The 24512-nt window shown below is 43.0% G+C and overlaps 1 protein-coding gene across 1 annotated transcript in view; it reads left to right on the top strand.

The window, feature by feature from the left end:
* Positions 1-24512, top strand: part of LOC144826369 (uncharacterized) — a 377712-nt gene that overhangs the window by 145658 nt on the left and 207542 nt on the right. Inside the window, exons 11-12 of the mRNA XM_078684697.1 lie at positions 2401-2524; positions 10538-10724. Of these exons, the coding sequence (XP_078540823.1) occupies positions 2401-2524; positions 10538-10724 (311 nt within the window). The remainder of the gene's footprint in view (positions 1-2400; positions 2525-10537; positions 10725-24512) is intronic.

Raw genomic sequence — 24512 nt, 5'->3', positions numbered from 1 at the left:
GAAGGGAGATTGGTCTATAACAAACACAGTTTTGTCTATCTCCCTTCTTATATATCGGCACAATGACCGAGGTAAGCCTAGATGGATTTAAGCCCCTTGCTAGTGCAGCATTGAAAAGCTGTAGCAGCATGGGGCCCCAGATCTCGATATTTGATTTATACAGGTCTGCTGGAATCCCATCAGGACCTGCGGCCTTGCCACCCTTCGTTGCTTTCAGGCCCATCGTAACTTCCTCTAGGGTTATCACCAATTTTTCGGCCCCTGCTTCAAAATTACCCATTGTGGTAAGATCTAAAATATGGCTTTCATCATGAGACCTATAAAGATTTGAGAAGTGCTTTACCCAATCCTCCTCAGTGATAGCAACCTCCATGCGAGCCTTAAGGTTGTCGTAAAGGAAAGGAGTGTTTACTGCCCTCCAGAATGCGGATGCATCCTTGGACAGTGATGCTTCGCATAGAGCTACTAAGGCCTCCTTTTTAATCACATTTATTCTCTTTTTTAAAGCCTCATTATATAATTTCCTAAAACTTCTTATTTCCAAAGGGTCTCGGGGTGTCCTATGGATAGCATGTTTTAAAGTTGTCAAAGCCCTTGTACATGCATTATCGAACTAGGTTTTCTTACCCTTTGCCCAAGACTTTACCTCCACCCGCAGACTATTTTTATTTGTTAAAGCAATTTTATTAAAATGCTCTAATATCTGCTCACTATTGGACTTCTCACCCAGGCAAATCGCAAAGCTATCCGAACACACCGACAGCAATTTGCCTAGGAACATTTCTGGGACGACCTTACCCCATTTTAGATTATACCCATTTTGTCTCCCAAGGACCACGTCAGGAGCTGTACATAAGGAGTCCGCATCTTCGTGCTGTTTCAAAAATGGGTTTTCAACCTCCATTATTTGGGGTAAATGGTCACTTATTGGTAACTCCATAGGCTTTATCCTAATAATTTTATGACTAAAACTATTTGAGGAAATGATGTATTCAATAGTGGATGATGCTCCTCTACCAATAAATGTGGGCATAAAGGGAGTAGGTTTATGGGCTATCTCATTAGCATAACCCAAATCATACATAAATAAGATTTCATTTAATAAATCCCCAATCAAGGAGTGGTCGAAATGTGTTAGGGTAATCTCCTGGTCTAACATGAGTCCACAGATACCTTGTTTTCCCTTTGCACAGAGCGGACAATTAAAATCCCCTCCCCCCATAAAATTATTACTTCCTTGTCGTTTTTGTCTATTTCGTATTGTATGTCCTCCCTCAGCATTTTTAAGGTGCCGGGAATTTCATTTTTCGGGATATTGTTATAGAAGTTGATAACCACAACTTTAATTCCCCTCTTGTTGCTTAAGGTCATTAATTGATAGTAACAGGATTTCGGCGTAAAACATACCCGCTCATACTTGAGCTGGTTTGAGAGGAACAGAATTAGGCCTCCCTTTGCTCTCCCCGGATTAGGCCTCCCTTTGCTCTCCTCGACTCAACACTCTCAATGACCAAGCAAGTCAACGCCGTCTCCTCCTCCTGCTTCAACACCCTCCGCATGCTCCGCAAGATCTACAGATGGATCCCGACAGATACAAGAAAGACAGTCACCCAGGCCCTCGTTAGCAGCAGACTCGACTACGGAAACGCCCTCTACGCGGGAGCCCCGACCAAGCTCATCAAACGACTACAAGGCATCCAAAACGCCTCGGCACGACTGATCCTTGACGTACCAGGCCACGGCCACATCACCCGCCACCTGAGAAACCTGCACTGGCTCCCTGTCAACAAGAGGATATCCTTCAAGCTCCTCACCCACGCACACAAGGCACTCCACAAGACCGCCCAGCCTGCCTCAACAGATGGCTCTTCTTCTACATCCCCAACCGCCAGCTATGCTCCGCCGACCTCTCACTCGCCACCGTCCCGCACATCCGAAGAACAACCACCGGTGGGAGATCCTTTCCCACTTCGCCGCCAAGACATGGAACACCCTCCCACTGAGCCTACGACAGACCCAAGACCTGCTGACTTTCAGGAGGATACTCAAGACCTGGCTGTTCAATCAGAAGAGCCCTCCCCCCCTAGCGCCTTGAGACCCTCGCGGGTATGTAGTGCGCTTTACAAATGATCGCTTGATTGATTGATTGATTGACGGTGATTAACGAGAGGTCGGCTGATCATAGGTTTCCCTTGGGTGCGTGAAAGGAAAGGCGGTTGTAGAGGTATTGAGGTCCGATGTTGTGGAGGACCTTGTATGCATGCTGTCTGTTGGCCCATATGGCATTGCTTGTCCTGGGACTGGAGTTACCTTACAGCCCCGGAGACACTTCCTACTACACCATGGTCCATCCGCAGCTAAACACACTCTCTCTCCTCTGTTTTGTCTCACTTTCCTCAGGTGTGACTGTGACAAGCTCACCAGTCCTGGACTGCAAGGATCTCTTCAAGAGGCGCTACTGTACCCAGCAGAACTGGCAGAGCGGTGTGTGCCGGTCGGAAGTGGTGCCAGGACACACAGCAGCGTAAGATGAGAAACATTACCCAACCTGGAACCAGGGCCTGGCCCCCTGGAAGCATCAAAGGGGTCTGGGCCTTCTCTCTCATGCTCTGGGTTTGTGGAAGCACTTTGCCAGGTGTAGCCCCTCACTCAGGGTGGGGCATGCCAGCTAAACTCCCCTTGAGCAGGTTACCATGGAGGAGCCTTTCATTGGCCTTCCCACTTACTTACTCCAACCTTCACTCATGAGGTCGAATGTGCAATCCTTACTGTATTTCACAAAAATAATGTATTTAAAGTCCTTCGTGGGTACAACCTTCCATTATGCCAACAAACGTTTCAGCCTCGCTCTTTGAGACGGGTCTATGGAGCTGCAGCAGGACCCGTTCTTGGGTGGAGACCCGCTCTTCCCCTTGGAGAGAGGGGTCTTCTAGGGAGTGGCTTGAGATTGGGTGGATTGTTAAGTCTATTGTCATACAGAGCAGACCTCTTACCAGAGCTTGATGTATGTAAGGCAAAGGCTCATTCTATTCTCGTAAGTATTGTTTCTTCCCCCCAGGACCCGAGGTCTCCTGTGAACCAAATGTGCTAATTAATTAATCACAAGTGAATGAGTGTGATTACATCACGTGCACCTTCTTTTCATATTCTTCCTCTTTCCTTCAAATATGATATTCAAGCGTACATGTGTATGGTAGGCAGACAAAATATCGATTTTTAAATATCAACATACAATAATGTCGATGTTTAAATATCAAAGGGACATAATATAGAAGGTAAGTTATATTGATATATTTAATATCGATGTTAGTAATATCGATGTTACTAATATCGATTTTTATATGATTTTTATGTATATTATTATGTATTTATTATGTGTTTAATTTTTATTCATTTAATGTAAGTACATTTAGTATTTTAGTACTGTAGCGGGTTGTGGGTTTATAGGGGAATATGGTGGGAAGTAATTTAATTATACTAAATTAATTATCAGGAATTATAAATTAATTTTAATTATTGGTAATTAATTGTAATTAATTGGTAATTAATTGTAATTAATTGATTAATTGATAATTATGTTCTGTAGCGGGTTATGGGTTTATAGGAGAATAGGGTCAGAAGTAAGTTAATTATACTAAATTAATTATTAATTTTTAAGAATTATAACTTAATTTTAATTATTTTGTAATACATTTTTATTAATTGGTAATTCATTTTAATTGATTAATTGATAATTATGTTCTGTAGTGGGTTATGGGTTTATAGGGGAATAGGGTGGGAAGTAATGTAATTATACTAAAATAATTATACATTTTTAGGAATTATAAATTAATTTTAATTATTTGGTAATACATTTTTTATTAATTGGTAAATAATTTTAATTAATTGATAATTATGTCGTTTAGCGGGTTATGGGTTTATAGGGGAATAGGGTGGGAAGTAATTTAAATGTAATTAAGTAATAATGTATTTCAATTAATTGTTTTGTTAATTATATTATTGGTAAATAATTATTAATTGGTAATTAATTATTATTAATTGTTATTTATTATTAATTTATTTTCACTTAATTATTTATTGCTAATCATGTTTTTAATAATTATGTATTGGTATTTGTAAATAGTTTATATTTATTTAATATTTTTTTTTATTATTTTAAAATATGAATTTATTTATAAGTATCTTATTTTTAACTTCTACGCTATCCAATACTTTCCCTACTGTTGCACTATCTGGAGTGGGAATAGTAATTTTTACCCCTACGCTATCCAACACTTTCCCTACTGTTGCACTCTCTGGAGTGGGAATAGTATTTTTTACCCCTATGCTATCCAACACTTTCCCTACTGTTGCACTCTTTGGAGTGGGAATAGTAATTTTTACTCCTAAACTATCCAACACTTTCCCTACTGTTGCAATCTCCGGAGTGGGAATAGTAATTCTTACCCCTACGCTATCCAACATTTACTTACTTTTTTTTATTTGTTTTACATTTTATTAATTTTTATTTATATTATCATTTTATGTGTATATATATTTATTTGTAATTTATTATATTGTTATTTATTTATAAGTTACTAAAATTATTTTGGAAGTTAATAATAAGGAAGTATTCACGATGTATTATATGTATATTATTTTTTTTTTATTATTAAATTATGTATTATTTATTAATTTTAAACATTATAACATTTTTAACTCAGTTTATTACATTTATAAGTATTATTTTATTTATATTACATATTTTGTATTTAAAAAAACGATAATTTTAAATAAAAATATTTTTGTCATTTTTTTTTCTCGATATTTTTGTACTTACCTTGTTAGAGATAGCATGTCGATATTTTTGTAATCAACATTTTTGTTGCGATATTTTTGTAGGTATATATTTTTGCAATCGATATTTTGTCAGACATTCCATGTGTATATCTGTAGTATTTGAACCATTAAAGTTGAATATTTCATGTTCAATCAATATTGAATCAGAGTTTCTAGAAGGTTGCTAATTATGTGTTACATTTTGTTGTCTTTTCCAAAGAACACTGTCTAATAGAGTGAAATTAACTCAAAGAGTGATTGGTAAGCCTGGAATTCTTCATCAAGCGTCTGCTTGAGTGCAATGGCGACCCCGCAGCATCACCGCAAGACCCTAGGGGCTGACACTACACTGATGATAGACGCCATCACTCCGAGAGCTTAGGGGCTGATACTAGACTGGTGATAGATGCCATCACTCAGAGCCTAGGGGCTGATACTAGACTGGTGATAGACGCCATCACTCAAAGCCTAGGGGCTGATGCTAAACTGATGATAGACGCCATCACTGTGAGCCTGGGGGCTGATACTAGACTGGTGATAGACGCCATCATTCAGAGCCTACGGGCTGATACTAGTCTGATGATAGACGCCGTCACTGAGAGCCTAGGGGCTGATACTAGACTGATGATAGACGCCATCACTGAGAGCCAAGGGCCGATACTAGACTGATGATCGAGGCAATCACTCTGAGAGCCTAGTGGCTGATACTACACTGATGATAGACACCATCACTCAGAGCCTAGGGGCTGATGCTAAACTGATGATAGATGCCATCACGGAGATCTTAGGGGATGATACTAGACTGATGATAGACTCCATCACTCTGAGAACATAGGGGCTGATACTAGATTGATGATAGACACCTTCACTTTGAGAGCCTAGAGGCTGAGGCTAAACTGATGATAGACAACATCACTCCGAGCCTACGGGCTGATACTAGTCTGATGATAGACGCCATCACTCAGAGCCTAGGAGCTGATGCTAAACTGATGATAGACTCCATCACTCTGAACCTAGGGGCTGATACTAGACTGATGATAGACGCCATCACTTACAGCCTAGGGGCTGATGCTAGATTGTTGATAGACGCCATCACTCTGAGAGCCTAGGGGCTGATACTAGACTGATGATCGAGGCAATCACTCTGAGAGCCTAGGGGCTGATACTAGACTGATGATAGACGCCATCAATCTGAGAGCCTAGGGGCTGATACTAGACTGATGATAGACGCCATCACTTAGAGCCTAGGGGCTGATGCTAGATTGATGATAGACGCCATCACTCTGAGAACCTAGGGGCTGATACTAGACTGATGATAGACGCCATCACTTAGAGCCTAGGGGCTGATGCTAGATTGAGAATAGACGCCATCACTCTGAGAGCCTAGGGGCTGATGCTAGATTGATGATAGACGCCACCACTCTGAGAGCCATGGGGCTGATACTAGACTGATGATAGACGCCATCACTCTGAGAGCCTAGGGGCTGATACTAGACTGGTGATAGACACCATCACTGAGAGCCTTGGGGCTGATGCTAGACTGATGATAGACGCCATCACTTAGAGCCTAGGGGCTGATGCTAGATTGATGATAGACACCATCACTCTGAGAACCTAGGGGCTGATACTAGACTGATGATAGACGCCATCACTTAGAGCCTAGGGGCTGATGCTAGATTGAAAATAGACGCCATCACTCAGAGCCTAGGGGCTAATACTAGACTGATGATAGACGCCACAACTCTGAGAGCCTGGGGCTGATACTAGACTGTTGATAGACGCCATCACTCTGAGAGCCTAGGGGCTCACACTAGACTGATGATAGACGCCATCACTCTGAGAGCCTAGGGGCTGATACTAGACTGGTGATAGACGCCATCACTCTGAGAGCATAGGGGCTGATACTAGACTGATACTAGATGCCATCACTCTGAGAGCCTTGGGGCTGATACTAGACTGATGATAGACGCCACAACTCTGAGAGCCTGGGGCTGATACTAGACTGTTGATAGACGCCATCACTCTGAGAGCCTAGGGGCTGATACTAGACTGGTGATAGACACCATCACTGAGAGCCTAGGGGATGATACCACACTGATGATAGACACCATCACTCTGAGAGCATAGTGGCTGATACTAGACTGGTGATAGATGCCATCACTCTGAGAGCATAGGGGCTGATACTAGACTGGTGATAGACACCATCACTGAGAGCCTAGGGGATGATACCACACTGATGATAGACGCCATCACTCTGAGAGCATAGTGCCTGATACTAGACTGGTGATAGATGCCATCACTCTGAGAGCATAGGGGCTGATACTAGACTGGTGATAGATGCCATCACTCTGAGAGCATAGGTGCTGATACTAGACTGGTGACAGACTCCATCACTCTGAGAACCTAGGGGCTGATACTAGATTGATGATAGACACCATCACTTTGAGAGTCTAGGGGCTGATGCTAGATTGATGATAGACGCCATCACTCTGAGAGCCTAGGGGCTGATACTAGACTGATGATAGACACCATCACTGAGAGCCTAGGGGCTGATACTAGACTGATGATAGATGCCATCACTGAGAGCCTAGGGGCTGATGCTAGACTGATGATAGACGCCATCCCTCTGAGAGTCTAGAGGCTGATACTACACTGATGATAGACGCCATCACTCAGAGCCTAGGGGCTGATACTAAACTAATGATAGATGCCATCACTGAGAGCCTAGGGGATGATACTAGACTGATGATAGACTCCATCACTCTGAGAACCTAGGGGCTGATACTAGATTGATGATAGACACCATCACTTTGAGAGCCTAGGGGCTGATGCTAGATTGATGATAGACGCCATCACTATGAGAGCCTAGGGGCTGATACTAGACTGATGATAGACGCCATCACTCTGAGAGCCTAGGGGCTGGTACTAGACTGATGATAGACACCATCACTGAGAGCCTAGGGGCTGATACTAAACTGATGATAGATGCCATCACTGAGAGCCTAGGGGCTGATGCCAGACTGATGATAGACGCCATCACTCTGAGAGTCTAGAGGCTGATAATACACTGATGATAGACGCCATCACTCAGAGCCTAGGGGCTGATACTAAACTAATGATAGATGCCATCACTGAGAGCCTAGGGGATGATACTAGACTTATGATAGACTCCATCACTCTGAGAGCCTAGGGGCTGATACTAGACTGATGATAGACACCATCACTGAGAGCCTAGGGGCTGATACTAAACTGATGATAGATGCCATCACTGAGAGCCTTAGGGGCTGATACTAGACTGATGATCGAGGCAATCACTCTGAGAGCCTAGGGGCTGATACTAGACTGATGATAGACGCCATCACTCTGAGAGTCTAGAGGCTGATACTACACTGATGATAGACGCCATCACTCAGAGCCTAGGGGCTGATACTAGACTGGTGATAGATGCCATCACTCTGAGAACCTAGGGGCTGATACTAGATTGATGATAGACACCATCACTTTGAGAGCCTAGGGGCTGATGCGAGATCGATGATAGACGCCATCACTCTGAGAGCCTAGGGGCTGATACTAGACTGATGATAGATGCCATCACTGAGAGCCTAGGGGCTGATGCTAGACTGATGATAGATGCCATCACTGAGAGCCTAGGGGCTGATACTAGACTGATGATCGAGGCAATCACTCTGAGAGCCTAGGGGCTGATACTAGACTGATGATAGACGCCATCACTCTGAGAGTCTAGAGGCTGATACTACACTGATGATAGATGCCATCACTCAGAGCCTAGGGGCTGATACTAGACTGGTGATAGACGCCATCACTCTGAGAACCTAGGGGCTGATACTAGATTGATGATAGACGCCATCACTGAGAGCCAAGGGGCTGATGCGAGATTGATGATAGACGCCATCACTTTGAGAGCCTAGGGGCTGATACTAGACTGATAATAGATGCCATCACTGAGAGCCTAGGGGCTGATGCTAGACTGATGATAGATGCCATCACTGAGAGCCTAGGGGCTGATACTAGACTGATGATCGAGGCAATCACTCTGAGAGCCTAGGGGCTGATACTAGACTGATGATAGACGCCATCACTCTGAGAGTCTAGAGGCTGATACTAGACTGGTGATAGATGCCATCACTGAGAGCCATGGGGCTGATACTAGACTGATGATAGATGCCATCACTGAGAGCCATGGGGCTGATACTAGACTGATGATAGATGCCATCACTCTGAGAACCTAGGGGCTGATACTAGATTGATGATAGACACCATCACTTTGAGAGCCTGGGGGCTGATGCTAGATTGATGATAGACGCCATCACTCTGAGAGCCTAGGGGCTGATACTAGACTGATGATAGATGCCATCACTGAGAGCCTAGGGGCTGATGCTAAACTGATGATAGACGCCATCACTCAGAGCCTAGGGGCTGATACTAGACTGGTGATAGACGCCATCACTCTGAGAACCTAGGGGCTGATACTAGATTGATGATAGATGCCATCACTGAGAGCCTAGGGGCTGATGCTAGACTGATGATAGATGCCATCACTGAGAGCCTAGGGGCTGATACTAGACTGATGATCGAGGCAATCACTCTGAGAGCCTAGGGGCTGATACTAGACTGATGATAGACGCCATCACTCTGAGAGTCTAGAGGCTGATACTACACTGATGATAGACGCCATCACTCAGAGCCTAGGGGCTGATACTAGACTGGTGATAGATGCCATCACTCTGAGAACCTAGGGGCTGATACTAGACTGATGATAGATGCCATCACTGAGAGCCTAGGGGCTGATACTAGACTGATGATAGATGCCATCACTCAGAGCCTGGGGGCTGATACTAGACTGATGATAGATGCCATCACTGAGAGCCTAGGGGCTGATACTAGACTGATGATAGATGCCATCACTCAGAGCCTGGGGGCTGATACTAGACTGATGATAGATGCCATCACTGAGAGCCTAGGGGCTGATACTAGACTGATGATAGATGCCATCACTCAGAGCCTAGGGGCTGATACTAGAATGATGATAGACACCATCACTGAGAGCCTAGGGGCTGATACTAGACTGGTGATAGACGCCATCACTCAGAGCCTAGGGGCTGATACTAGACTGGTGATAGATGCCATCACTCTGAGAACCTAGGGGCTGATACTAGACTGATGATAGATGCCATCACTGAGAGCCTAGGGGCTGATGCTAGACTGATGATAGATGCCATCACTGAGAGCCTAGGGGCTGATACTAGACTGGTGATAGACGCCATCACTCAGAGCCTAGGGGCTGATACTAGACTGGTGATAGATGCCATCACTCTGAGAACCTAGGGGCTGATACTAGACTGATGATAGATGCCATCACTGAGAGCCTAGGGGCTGATGCTAGACTGATGATAGATGCCATCACTGAGAGCCTAGGGGCTGATACTAGACTGATGATAGATGCCATCACTGAGAGCCTAGGGGCTGATGCTAGACTGATGATAGATGCCATCACTCAGAGCCTAGGGGCTGATACTAGACTGATGATAGATGCCATCACTCAGAGCCTGGGGGCTGATACTAGACTGGTGATAGACTCCCTCCTCAGTCTCTTTTGTGTAATGACCAACTCACACACTTCTCAAGGCCTTTGTTGTAGCGATGACCTCGTACCTTCACTCTCATGGTCTGAAAGGTGACCTGTCTCTTCTCTCCGCAGCGTCTTCTGCTTGGCACTTCGAGACAACCTCCTGGCCAGCGGCAGCCAGGACCACACCATCCGAGTCTGGCGCCTCCCCGAATGCTCCCCGCTGCAGACCCTGCAGGGCCATCAGAAGGGGGTTTGGGGTCTCCAGTTCTTTACCGATAATCTGCTGGTCAGCTCCTCATCCGACGCTTCCATCAAGGTAAGTACTCTCCTCTGACCACCACAAAACTGTGCAGCTCACCTGTGCTTGAGCCAGAAATGACAAGCGCTTTACAGTGACCCTTCGCTACACATACCGCCACCTCACCCCGAAAGCATGGCTCGGGTGTGACCTAGAGCGGTGGTCCTTGTTTTATATCAATGGGTTATCATCAGGGTGTGTTCAAGGAAACACGTCAAGCAGCACAGGAAGTGCAGAAAAGGTAGCATTCCCTCTTTCCAAAATCTCTTCTACCTTCTCCATAGTGGCTTAACGCTCTAACTGTTTCTACAAGGGAGTGTGCTAAATTGTGTTATTTTTTGTCATGTAAAACAACGCACCTATGAGGGCATACCTTGTGTGGGTATGTCCTATAGCGGCGGAGTCCACCTGGCTCCAGGAGTAAAGGTGTCTCTGGCGCGGCACAACCACCTCTGTTCCTGCAAGACATTTTCTACAGAAATGAGTCACTTCTGGGCGTAGATCTTGTTTAAAAAGTATAACCGACTGTGAAAAAGTATTACGCGAAATTCCCAAAAGTCCAACAATGGTAATTACTTTACGCCATAACCTATTCAATGTAAACAAAGCACTATGGCTTAAAACACCAAGTTGGATACAAAATCATGTTGAAAAATGTGAATTGATCTGCCATGTATCTAAAGCACAGAATACAGATGATTCTAATGGGTAAAGCACGGTGTGGCCTACAATATACAGTTCTGAAACCCCTTTGTGCAATGCACTTGGGGCTTCATTTATGTGGCCTTGCGTCACTTTTACGCCGCCCGTGCGTCACTTTTTGTGACGCATCAGTGGCGTAAAAAATGCACCTTGTTGCGCCATATTTACAAAGGGACGCATCTAGGTAGATGCGTCACTTTGTAAACCCCTGCGCCACATTATACCTGCGCCAGGTATAATGTATGCAAGGGGGGCATATTGACGCAAGAAAGGGTCGTAGAAGTGACGCAGTGAAATCTATAAGATTTCACTGCGTCACTTCTAGGACTCCGTTGCATCACAATCTTGCGCCTGCCTCACTTGCCCCATGTGAAAGGACGCATTGCTGGAGTTGCGTCACTTTTGTGACACACTCAAGCAATGCGTCACTTTTGCGCTTACAGATACATCAGAAATACTGACGTATCTGTACCTCCTTGCGCAATGATGTGTCATAATGTAAATATGACGCATCATTGGGGTCGCAAGGAGGGCGCAGTGAAAAGTGACGCATCGCTGTTTTCACGCAGCGATGCGTCACTTTTCATAAATGAGGCCCTTGGTCTTTTCTTTCCGGGAGGTCATCCGTATGACCTCTGGTTTTCCCATCCCACAGTCCTCTTTTTAGGTCTCGCCTATGCAGCGCGCATGCACTGCTTAGGAGGATCTTTAGCAGTTGCTCTGCTCTTTTTGGAAGCACACACTCGTGTTTGTGCCGGCATCCACCTTGCGGGAGCGAGCAGGGGCGCGCCACAAACTCGAATATGTGCTTCCAAAAAGAGCAGACTGCGCGCGCATGCACACACCACTCCTGGGAAGGTTTTACATTCATTGAGAGGTTTGTTGCACTCTGCTGCCCTCCAGTGGTAGTTTTATGTATTTCAACTTGCTGTTTAACTTGTGGCGTACGAGGGCAAAACATTAACTAAACAAGCAGCATACATCAAATTTCAATTCAACTTCTCAAAAAGCAGATCTAAGAAGCTTTTTCAAATGATGAAATCACAGAAAAGTAGATAACTTTCTGATGTAATACTTCCAGTTCCAACCAATTTTTCTCATTCTTTTCCGATAACATAAGCAAAGTTATCTTATCCGACTTCAATCACTTGCAGTGTCTTTTATGGTTCATTCTTAGCACCCATTCTATTTAGTCTCTGTCAAACTTTTCAGTGAAAATTACTAACCATTTTTTCATTATCTTTTCATGACTGTGTTGATGACACCCAGGCTTAACTAAGATTGGACTCTTCCTAATCCAGCTCCATGATAAAATCCTTTTTACATAGCATAAGCAGATGAATGGGGCAAAGGCATCTGAATTTCTTCTCCATAAGCCTACCTCCGTAACCAATCCACTATGGGTTAGATCATTAAAGTAGGCAGACATTGCTCCCAAGCTGACTACCACTGTTAAACCCTGAATTTCCTTCTTGACTCAAACCTAAACCTCAAAGGGTGCATTCATGCCTGGATAAATCTGTGCAGTTCCATTGTACGAAACACAAGAAGTTTAAAACCTACCTTCTGCCAGGATTTTAATGTAGCACTGAGGCTGTTTCTAGTCACCTGACTCGACTGTGGCTTTGCCCTCCTCACTGGCCCACCATAAAACAGACTTTCCCCCGTTAGGGCTGCTCGCCATGGTGCTGCCAGATTTCTCACAAAACATCATGGGAGAAACTTCAGCAAGTCAAAGGCCAGCCGGTTAAACGGAATTGCCTGAAAGAAAGAAATGAATAAGGACCAAGAGCCTGAAAGAGCAGTCTCATCACATAGGCATAATAATAGATTAAAAACAATTGAAGCAATCAATAAGATCATGAACAAATACAATATATCAAAAGATGTAATAAGTTCATAAAAGACATCCCTCAAATTGTAAAAGGGAGGAGGGAGGGATAATGTCAGCCTCCGTGTCTTTAATGAAATCCAGATTCTTTGGTCATGTTAATAGGAGAATCGCAATTTCATTACAAGACCGGAGGCTACATTATGCATGTTCGTAGCCCCGAAGGACCACCTCAGACATATGCTCGATAGGCTTGCAGTAATGACGAGCAAAGGTATTAGCATTTGACCAGTCAGCAGCTTTCAGGATATCATCCAATTTACCACCTGACCATAAGGATTTACTGGCCATAGCTCCTCTGATAGAATGTGCTTGAAACTTAGAGAGGTCTATACCAGCGAGTTTCATGGTAGATTTAACCCATCTAGCAATGGAGGTGGAAGAAACAGGTTTGAAAGGTTTCACAAAAGAAACTAAAAGTTGATTTGCATCATTAGGGCGTAGGAGAGACATCCTAGCGTCATATTCTTTCATACAAGCAACCACACAAAGTTTAGGCAAAGTGTCAAAACGAGGATAAAAGATAAAATCTGACATTGTTTTGGTTCTTCTTAGTAATTCAAACTTGACACCAAACATATCATAACATCTATTTGAAATGTCTAAGCTTCTGATGTCAGATACTCTCCTACAGGAGATTAAACATAAGAGTGTGGCGAGTTTAAAGGAGAGAAACTTTCTATTAAGGGAAGCATTATCTGGCCAAGAACAAAAAAGATCTAAAATACACTTGACATCCCAAAGGGTCTGGTATTTAGGTCTAGGGGGTCTTCTTAGTCTTATACTCTTGAGGACCCTACAAATGATAGGATTTTTACCTACCGATTTACCGTTGATAGGAGAATGACCAGCAGAGATTGCGGATCTAAAGCAATTAATAGAGCGATAGGAAAGGCCTCTGTCAAATTGTTCGACCAGAAAATTAACGATATTCACGACAGGAGTCTCCACGGGATCCAGACTCCTTTCCAGGCACCAATGAAACCATTTCTTCCAAATGTTGTTATATCTAAGGTGTGTTCCAGGTGCCCAAGATTCTCCTAGAAGAGAGAGAGAGCTGTCGACGAAAGTCCAGACAGCTCGTTGGATTGCCTGACACTTTCCAGGCAAGAAGGTTCAAATTCCCCTTGAGAATAAGATGATGGTCTTCCCCGTCTGCGTTTGAGACCAGGCCTGGAGAGGCTGGGATCAGAAAGGGAATGTCGCAAGCTGGTTCCAGGGCTGTCGGGAACCAAGCTTGGGACGGCCAAAAAGGAGTTATTAGGATCAGAGAGCATTGATCCGATATGACTTTCTGAAGGACCCTCTGAATCATGGCGAAAGGAGGAAAGGCATAACCCAGGAAGTGAGACCAAGGTTGGAGAAACGCGTTCACAGCAAGAGCGCCTGGGTCTGGCATCCAACTGAAGTAGTTGGGAAGTTGGAAGGTAAGTCTGCTGTCAAATAAATCCACGTCTATGGGACCCCAGAAGTGGAAGAGGGAATTGAAGACGTTCACATCGAGTTTCCAGTCCGAGAAGTCTATAAGGAATCTTGAATTCCAGTCTGCAGAAATGTTTGATTTTCCGGGAAGATATTCCGCCCTGAGGGAAATTTTGTGTTCCAGACAGAACATCCAAAGTTTCCTGGCAAGATTGGAGAGATCTGCAGATCTCGTCCCTCCAAGGTGATTGATATAGGCCACAGCGGAAACGTTGTCCATTTTCAGAACAACGGACCTCCCTTGGATGGAGTGTTTGAAGCTCATAAGAGCGTATAAACCAGCCGTCAATTCCAGAAAATGTATGTGTTGAGAAGATTCCGACAGGGTCCAGACCCCACCGGTGTTCTGGTGTTCCAAACGAGCACCCCAGCCATGAAGACTGGCATCTGATTCTAGGACAAAATCCGGGGATGAGCCGAAGATAGCTTTGCCGTTCCAGGCGTCTAAGTTCTCCAGCCACCAAAAGAGTTCTGCTCTTGCATCTGGATCCAGAGACACAAGGTCCCCATACCACCGACCTGAATTGAGGGCTTTTCTTTTTATTCTCTGAAGTGCGCGGTAGTTCAGAGGGCCGGGAAAAATAGCCTGGATGGAAGAAGAAAGGAGCCCAAGAAGTCTGGCTAGTTCTCGGAGAGTTAAAGACTCTTGTTTTAAGACAGACCGGATCTCCTTCCGGATCTTGGCAATCTTCTTGGCAGGAAGTAGGAGAAGGCATTTCAAGGTGTCTAGGGTGAAGCCTAGGAATTCTATAATTCTGCAGGGAGAGAGGATGGATTTCTCTCTGTTGATGATGAATCCTAGGCTCTCTATTAGGTTCATGGAGGTTTCTAGATCTCTTAGGAGGTCTGAATGGGATTGGGACATGATAAGAATATCGTCCAAGTAAATGATGAGGCGGATACCTCTCTCTCTTAGGATTGTAACGACACACTTCATGATCTTGGTAAAACACCAAGGGGCAGAAGAGAGGCCGAAGGGAAGAGCTTGGAACTGGTAAAGACGTTCTTTCCAAGCAAATTGAAGGAAAGGTTGATGTTCCTTGTACATAGGGATGGTGAAGTAGGCGTCCTTCAGGTCTAACTTGGCCATCCAGTCTCCTTCGAGAAGGAGATCCCTCAGGAGGTGGATACCCTCCATTTTGAAATGGCCATAAACTAGAAATTTGTTGACTTCTCGAAGGTTTATTACGGGTCTCCAACCCTTGTCCTTTTTCTGAACAAGAAACAGTGCGCTTATGAATCTTGCATCGGACCAGGGAACCTCCACTATTGCGTCTTTTTTGAGCATAGAAACAATTTCTTCCTCCACGATCTTTTCTTGATCTTCTGAGAGGACGAAGGGGTGGGGTAAATGTGACTGGAGGGGAATCTGTAAGAAGTCTATCTTGAAGCCCATGACGGTTTCCAAAACCCATGGATCTTGGGTAATTGAATCCCAAACATGATAAAACTGTTTTAGCCTGCCCCCTACTATGGGAGGGATAGAAGAAGGAGGAGTAGTACTTACTTGTAGAGTTGGAGGTGTTGGGAGTACCTCGACCTCTTGAACCACGGTTTCTCGGGCCTCTTCCTCTTTGGGGAAAGAAGGGTTGTCTAGGGGGGTAGAAGCCCCTTCCTGTTCCTCTGAAGGATGAATAGGGTCGTTGGTTGCCTCGGCCGGAAGAGCGACCCCTTCTACCGGCCTGGCCAAAAAGGTTGGTGTTGAATACCCGTTTCAGGTTATTTTTAGCTCTATCAAGGGCAGTAAAGGTGGATACGTATTTACCGATCTCCTTGATTATGTCTTCTCCGAAAAGAAGGCCTTTGGGGTTCTGGGAGGGTTCCTTCTCCGCCATGTCACCTAATTTGGGGTTGATTTTGTTTAGAATGGACCTCCTCCTCTCAACGTTCAAACTTGAATTGGCGTTGCCAAGGAGAACGATGGCCCTTTGGCTCCAACCTCGAATGAGATCAACGTTCAAGGGGGTAGAGGAGAGGTGGGATTGTTCAGCCATATCCAGGATTCTAACCAGGGGTCCTAAAATGTCTAAAAGGCGGTCTTGGCAGCCTTTAAGGGCTCTCTCCAATCCTTTTCTGGGATCACGTCCTAATTTAAATAAGAATTTGATGAGGTTTGGATCCAGGTTTGGAGTTTGACAGACCCTTTCATCAATGGTAGGTCTGGGGGATTCAGACCTCATTGTATTTCTGGTGTTTCTATCCAGAAGGTTTCTCAACCAGCGTGTGACAAACTTGGAAACATGATCCTGTGGGAACCATTTTGAGCTGTTAGGGTGAGAGATGTTTAGGGGAGAAAACATCTCTTCTCCAATAGGGTTTAAAATAATATTTTTTGGAGTAGGTTCCGAATCAGATTGGGAGTTAAGGTCATGTTGGACCTCATCCAGGTCAACGACGAATTCGTCTGAAGGGTCTTTGGAGGAGTTGTCATCAAAGGAGGAGGAAGAGGAATCAAGACCAACATTCTTATTTTTTTGGTTAGCACTATTCCAGAGTGTGCCGCGAGGGACACCGTACATATTTGTGCCGCCATGGGCACAGGTCAAGGGAGTGTCCCGAGGGACATCAGGTTCAAGTGGGACGCGGTGGCCTCCCAACCAAAGTGAGGTGCTAGGACCTCCTGTGCTATGAAAGGCGCTAGGGCCTGTAGTGCTTTCGCAATGTTTGGTCTTTTTGGGTCTCTTACCGTGTAAGGGGAGATCCTGGGTGTCACACGGTCTTTTAGAGAGCATGACTTCTCTGAGAGAATACATCATGCATGACTTAATTTCTTGTTGCAGAAATTTTTTAAGTGAATCCTCAATGGGGGCAGGTGAGCTAGCAATGGCGTCATCAGAATCCATGTCAGACATGGTGTAATAATGAAAGGATATAAACAGGTAAAGTAATAATAAACTTCTCCTCTTTTTTTTTTTTTTTGGGTTTAAGTCTAAAGCTACCCCAACCCTTTTTTTTTTTATATATATAGTAAGGGGGATTATTCTAGCCTGAAAGGATCAAGGGGTATAATAATTATGGTGAGTAATGGGTGATTAAATTATTAGGACAGGTAATGGGTAATTAATGGGCTCATATAAGTCCTTAACAAAGATGTTGGCAAAACTAAGGGATGCTATTGTCAAAATGCGTATGAAATAGAAGGGTATTATCATAAAACAAATTCGGGAGATGAGCGCAGTTGTCGAGTGTCTCCGGCGGCTGAAGCAGAGCAACTGACAAACTATTTAGTCGTGCTCGAGCTCAGCCGCCGGAGCAAAGGAAAGTCGCTTGGGAGGGGAAGCACGCAACGCGGGTGTTGCGAGCGTGCTTTCCTCTAAGCCGAAAATGAGGAAATGGTGCGAGATCGTAAGCGCACCGCTGCTGAGGGAAGCTGAGCTCGTACGCACATCTCAAGCGGCGAAAGGCGAGAAGGGAAAGCCGAAATGACGGTAGAAAGGGGAGCGCGGTCGCGCGCTTGCAGAAATAAAGGGGGGGTGGACAACCATAAATTGGAAGTTCATTGGGAGGGAGGGTGGATAAGGGGGGGAGCCTGTGCCACCCACGAAGGAAGACTCGTGCTAAAGCGCAGAGTTAGGGGCGTCACTGGATAACGATAAAAACAGGCATTAAATCAACACAGAGGTACAGACTTATAAAGGCTGCATAATACATTACAATCAACACGACATAGTGACATAGAATTTAAAAAGACATAAGTCTAAGCTTAAAATGAAGGAGCAAGTAGTAGTAGTGACTTATCTGCTGGCGAGCCGCTTTTAAAAGAGGCTGATCATCTCTTGGATACATCCTTTGTTATTGACTCCAGAACTTTATCCTTTGTGATGTAGTGCGGCTGTGTGAGTTGCTATTAAAGGATAAATGCATAATGTCAGCCTCCGTGTCTTTAATGAAATCCAGATTCTCTGGCCATGTTAATAGGAGAATCGCAACTTTCCCCCGTTAGGGCTGCTCGCCATGGTGCTGCCAGATTTCTCACAAACTCTTAGAAAGGGAGCACATCAGCACCTGCACTCGCCTACCGCAGGGAGCTCCAGATCCAGGCATGCTGCTCAATGAGAATGGTCTGTCTGCCTTGCATACAAAACTATGAATATGTACACACACACGCACGCACGCACGCACACACACAAACACACGTACTGCAACCCACCCACCCACCATGACTTTATAGGTCTGTTTCACCTGTATGGGCTTGATGCTTCCTTTAAGGCGAAAGTGTGCCATATGTTTGTTATGTCGTATGGTTTGGACGGTTGCAGCCATCAGGAAACGTTTTGCCTGAATTTAGGATGGCACCTTGAGAAGCAACGTACGCACGCTCAGCTGTGTGTAAACCATAGACACAAACATTTGCAATGCAATAGGTGTAGCATTTACGCAAGTTTAAGTTATTGGCATTGTAAAGGATAATGCGTTTTATTTATGTTTTACAAACCAAAACATAAATAAGATGCATTTTCTTTTACATTGCCAGTAGCACAAACTCGCATAAAGACGAGACCTATTGCATTGCTAATGCTTGTTTTCCTTTTCTTTTCTACCCTCATTTCATCAGTTCTTTTCACTCTGCTGCGCCTGACTTCATATCCTGTCTGCCTTCACACTTGGCGGCAGCATGGAGGCTCTAAGGTGGTTGCTGTGGGGGGGAACGGATGTGGTAAAGGGAGGGTTGAGAAGGAAAGCGGAGCCATGCCACTTGTCCTCCCCGCCACCACCTGAAGACAGGTATCTGCTGCTGGCGGCTATTTTACAGGCGGAAGCGACTGCATCTGAATGACGCGTCATTGCCAGTGAGTACCAACGCGCTCTGGTGAAATAGCAGTTCACATTTGCCCATGCTACGTGCCCGTCACATTGCACGGGTTGTGACTGGCACACACCAGTGGGTCTGCTTGGAGATATATAGCCTGGGTTCATGGTGCAGGAACAATATTCACAGTGGGGTCCTGCTTTAATACTACATCACAAAAGTCATAAGGATAGGGAAAAACATATAATTACATAAAGAAGAAGTGTAGCACAAGCTACACGCCCAATCAGAAGGAGAACACTAGGGGAGTAGTGGTGCAGTAGTGCATCTCAGAGCACATTGTCCCGAATGTATGATGAAAGCATGGTGTGGTAGGCACTTTGTTGTGATGAAGGTCACATAGCCGAGGTGTAGTTTGTAGATAATCAATAAAGTCTTAGCTGCAGGCTAGTACATCCATAGAGAGTATCCCCACCAGGAGCAGCGTGCCTGCGGCTCAGCCCAGTCTCCAGCTGTCATGCCTCACCTCACTGGCTCCCACACATTGCATTCATCATCATCACCACTCCAACATTCCATGCAGCACATTCCCACTGGCTAAGCAGCGAGGGTCAAAGCAACATGGAAGGTGCATGAACACATAAACAAGATATGTAACACTGACATTTACAAACAGCACATTTTCCATTAAAATGGCCACTAAATTTGGGCCAGTCCATCAGTTTTACAGCTAAATATACACAGAGCCCAAATGATGACGTGTGCAATCAGGTGTCAGTTCATATATGCACCATTCAAGAAAAATGCTGGGTTTGTTTTGATCCTATTAAAACATTTGTTTGTGTCACACTTCAGAATTATTAAAAAAAATACAAGCCTCGTTTATGCTTCTCTTGCTGCTATGTTTTGAAATATTAGTATAGTTATTACAACTATTTGAATAATGTTTTTATGTACGAAAGCATTTGACACCCTAGACCCTTTTCTTTCAGGCTCCTGTATCCCTCAAGACGGCCACTTGGTTCATGATATAAATGTCCCTCACTTGGCAGTTAGAAAATGGCGAAGGAAACACCAAGAGAATAAGCATTAGTTTGTCAGGTGACTTTGCCTGACCCTTGACCTGTATCTTTAACTGCCCTGCAAATGCAACAAGACAAAAGCAAGGTATAAAGCCCACTCTTGTGCATTCTCCTCCTGGGATCCTGCCAGGCTATTTCAGGGGTGCTGCAGCATCTCATAACCCCTGCTTCCAGCGTCCCCCCTTCCCACACCACCTGGAAGCCTGTGGGGACCATCTTGCAGATCCATTGGTGGTCTGCGTGCCCTCTCCTGTGTCCTGTAGAGTTTGGAGTTAGACAGCAAAGGTTGCACATGGACTACTTACCCTCCATGGCTAGTGGACGGCAGCAGAGTTTAAGACATAGAGATCTGAATCCTATACATCGTAGGCAGAGGTTGTCAATCGAGATCTCGCTGCCTATCAGTTACCATAGTGGATAAACACATTTGCCGTGAAGAATAGTCATTCAGTTTGAAAAGGTACTCATTCTTTCAAGGGGCTCAGAAGAAAAGAGAGAGGCTTTATCCGTAGCAGAGTTGTGTCTTCCTTTTAAAGTGTTATTGATCCCAGGAAAGCCATATTCTGTAGTGTTATAATTATATATTCTGTAGTACACTAATGGCACATTCTGTAGTGGACTTATAGTATGTTCTGTATTAGAATCATATATTCCATAGTACAATTATATATTTTGTAGTACATTGATGTCATGTTCTGTAGTACAATGATTCATTCTGTATTAAATTGGTATATTCTGTAGTATGTAGATGTTATATACTATAGTACAATGGTACATTCTGTATTAAAATGATATAGTCTGTAGTACAGTGATACATTCAGTATTATAACTATTCTGTAGTACATAGATGTTATATTCTGTAGTACAATGATACATTCAGTATTATAATGATATATTCGGTAGTATAATGTTACATTCGGTATTATAATTATATATTCTGTTGTACGTAGATGTTATATTCTGTAGTACAGTGACACCTTCAGTATTATAATTATGTATTCTGTAGTATGTAGATGTCATATTCTGTAGTACAGTGAAACATTCAGTATTATAATTATATATTCTGTTGTACAATGTTATATTCAGTATTATAATTATATATTCTGTAGTACATAGATGTTATATTCTGTAGTGCAATGACGCATTCAGTATTATAATTATATATTCTGTAGTACAATGTCACATTCTGTATTATAAATATGTATTCTGTAGTACGTAGATCTTATATTCTGTAGTAAAATGTTACATTCAGTATTATGATTATATACTCTGTAGTACGTAGATGGTATATTCTGTAGTACATTGTTACATTCAGTTCTATAATTTATATTCTGTAGTATGTAGATGTTATATTCTGTAGTACAGTGATACAATCAGTATTATATATTGTGTAGTACAATGTTACATTCAGTATTATAATTATATATTCTGTAGTAAGTAGATTTCATATTCTTTAGTGCAATGACACATTCAGTATTATAATTATATATTCTGTAGTACAATATTACATTCTATATTATAATTATATATTCTGTAGTACGTAGATGTTATATTCTGTAGTACAGTGATACATTCAGTATTATAATGATATATTCTGTAGTACGTAGATGTTATATTCTGTAGTACATTGATACATTCAGAATTATAGTTATATATTCTGTAGTACATAGATATTATATTCTGTAGTACAGTGAGAAATTCAGTATTATAACGATATATTCTGTAGTACAATGTTACATTCAGTATTATAAATATATATTCTGTAGTACGTAGATGTTATAATCTGTAGTGCAATGACACATTCAGTATTATAATTATATATTCTGGAATACAATGTTACATTCTGTATTATGATTATTTATTCTGTAGTATGTGCATTTTATATTCTGTAGTACAATGTTACATTCAGTATTATAATTATAGATTCCTTAGTATGTAGATGTTATATTCTGCAGTGCAATGTTGCATTCAGTATTATAAGTATATATTCTGCAGAATTTAGATGTTATATTCTATAGTGCAATGACACATTCTCATTATAATTATATTTTTTGTAGTTCAAAGATATATTCTGTAGTACGTAGATGTTATATTTTGTAGTACAGTGAGACATTCAGTATTATAATGATATATTCTGTAGTACAATGTTACATTCATTATTATAATTATATATTCAGTAGTACGTAGATGTTATAATCTGTAGTGCCATGACACATTCTGTATTATGATCATATATTCTGTAGTACGTGGATGTATATTCTGTAGTACAATGTTTTATTCAGTATTATAATTATGTTTTCTGTAGTACGTAGATGTTATATTCTTTAGTACAATGTTACATTCAGTATTATAATGATATATCCTGTAGTAGGGAGATGTTATATTGTTATGTGTTATGTTATGTTATCTGATATTTATAAAGTGCACAGCTGTACTGTAGTACAGTGATACATTGAATGAATGAATGAAAGGAATCTTGTCCTGCGCGAACTTAGCCCAATGGGCGTCAAGGCGCCTACTTCATATATACCAGCTCATAGCAACACCGAAGCAATCTATCATTAGTAGGCTCTGGAAAAGCACCACGTTTTTAAGGCCTTTTTGAACAAATCAATTGAGGGTAGGGTTCTAATCTCAATTGGAATTGCGTTCCAGAGCTGAGGGGCAACAACGGAAAAAGCCCTAGCTCCCCATCTGGTCAGCCTGAATCGGGGAACAACAAGTTGGAATAGTCCCGCGGATCGGAGACATCTTGTTGGAGAGTAGCAGGTGAGTAAAGAGCTGATAGCACCCGCTGAGCCATCCGCGAGTGCTCTATATGTCAGACACAGGGAGCCAATGAAGATCCCTCCTCGCAATGTTGGCAGATTATGTCTTAGGAAGAGCCAAAACAAAGCGCGCTGCAGCATTCTGCACGATTTGCAGTCGATGTATAAGGCCCTTGTTGGACTCCATGTACTGAGAGTTGCAATAATCTAACCTGGAGCCAACAAGAGCGACTGCAATCTGTTTGCGCGCCTGGAGGGAGAGATAGCTACAGATTCTATTGAGTATCTTGATCACACCCCAGCAAGTGGCCACGGTTCGGTTCACTTGTAGAGACATCGAGAGTGAGGTATCAAATATCACGCCGAGATTTCTGGCTGATTGGGAGGGGGTGGGGCAGGTGCCAAGAGAATACATTCAGTATTATTATATAGTCTGTAGTACAATGTTACGTTCTGTATTATGATTATATATTCTGTAGTACGTAGATGTTATATTCTGCAGTGCAATGTTACATTCAGTATTATAAGTATATATTCTGTAGTACGTAGATGTTATATTCTATAGTACAATGTTACATTCTGTATTATAATTATAAATTCTGTAGTACGTAAATGTTATATTCTATAGTGCAATGACACATTCTCATTATAGTTATATTTTCTGTATTTCAAAGATATAGGGCTAGATGTAGGTAATTTGGATTTACCGATTCATAAATACCGAATTTTACTGATTCTGTATTTATGAATCGGTAAATTCAATGTGGGTAAAAATTTGGTTAAAAATACAGAATCGGTAGGATTCGGTATTTACCGAATCGGTATTTACTGATTCGGTATATGCCATTGATTCCTATGGGCCTGTAGGCCCATAGGAATGAATGTCAATTACCGAATCGGTAATTACCGATTCGGTAAATACCGAAAAATTCAAGGGTGGCAGTGTGTCACTTTGACACCCTGTTGCACCCCTGATTAGGGCTTGTGTGCCTTAGAGCATGTATGTGTGCCACATGGCACAGGTGTATATGCACATATTTGCATTTGCATAGGAATTCGTTATTTACAATGTGGTAAATAACGAATCCTGAAAGCACTGTAGCACTGTTTACAGTGCTACCTACATATCAA

The sequence above is a fragment of the Lissotriton helveticus genome, chromosome 3_2, assembly GCF_964261635.1.
Source record: "Lissotriton helveticus chromosome 3_2, aLisHel1.1, whole genome shotgun sequence".
Lineage (NCBI taxonomy): Eukaryota > Metazoa > Chordata > Amphibia > Caudata > Salamandridae > Lissotriton > Lissotriton helveticus.
Note: the sequence above shows the minus strand (reverse complement) of the source record. Positions and strands in the feature narration are given on the sequence as shown.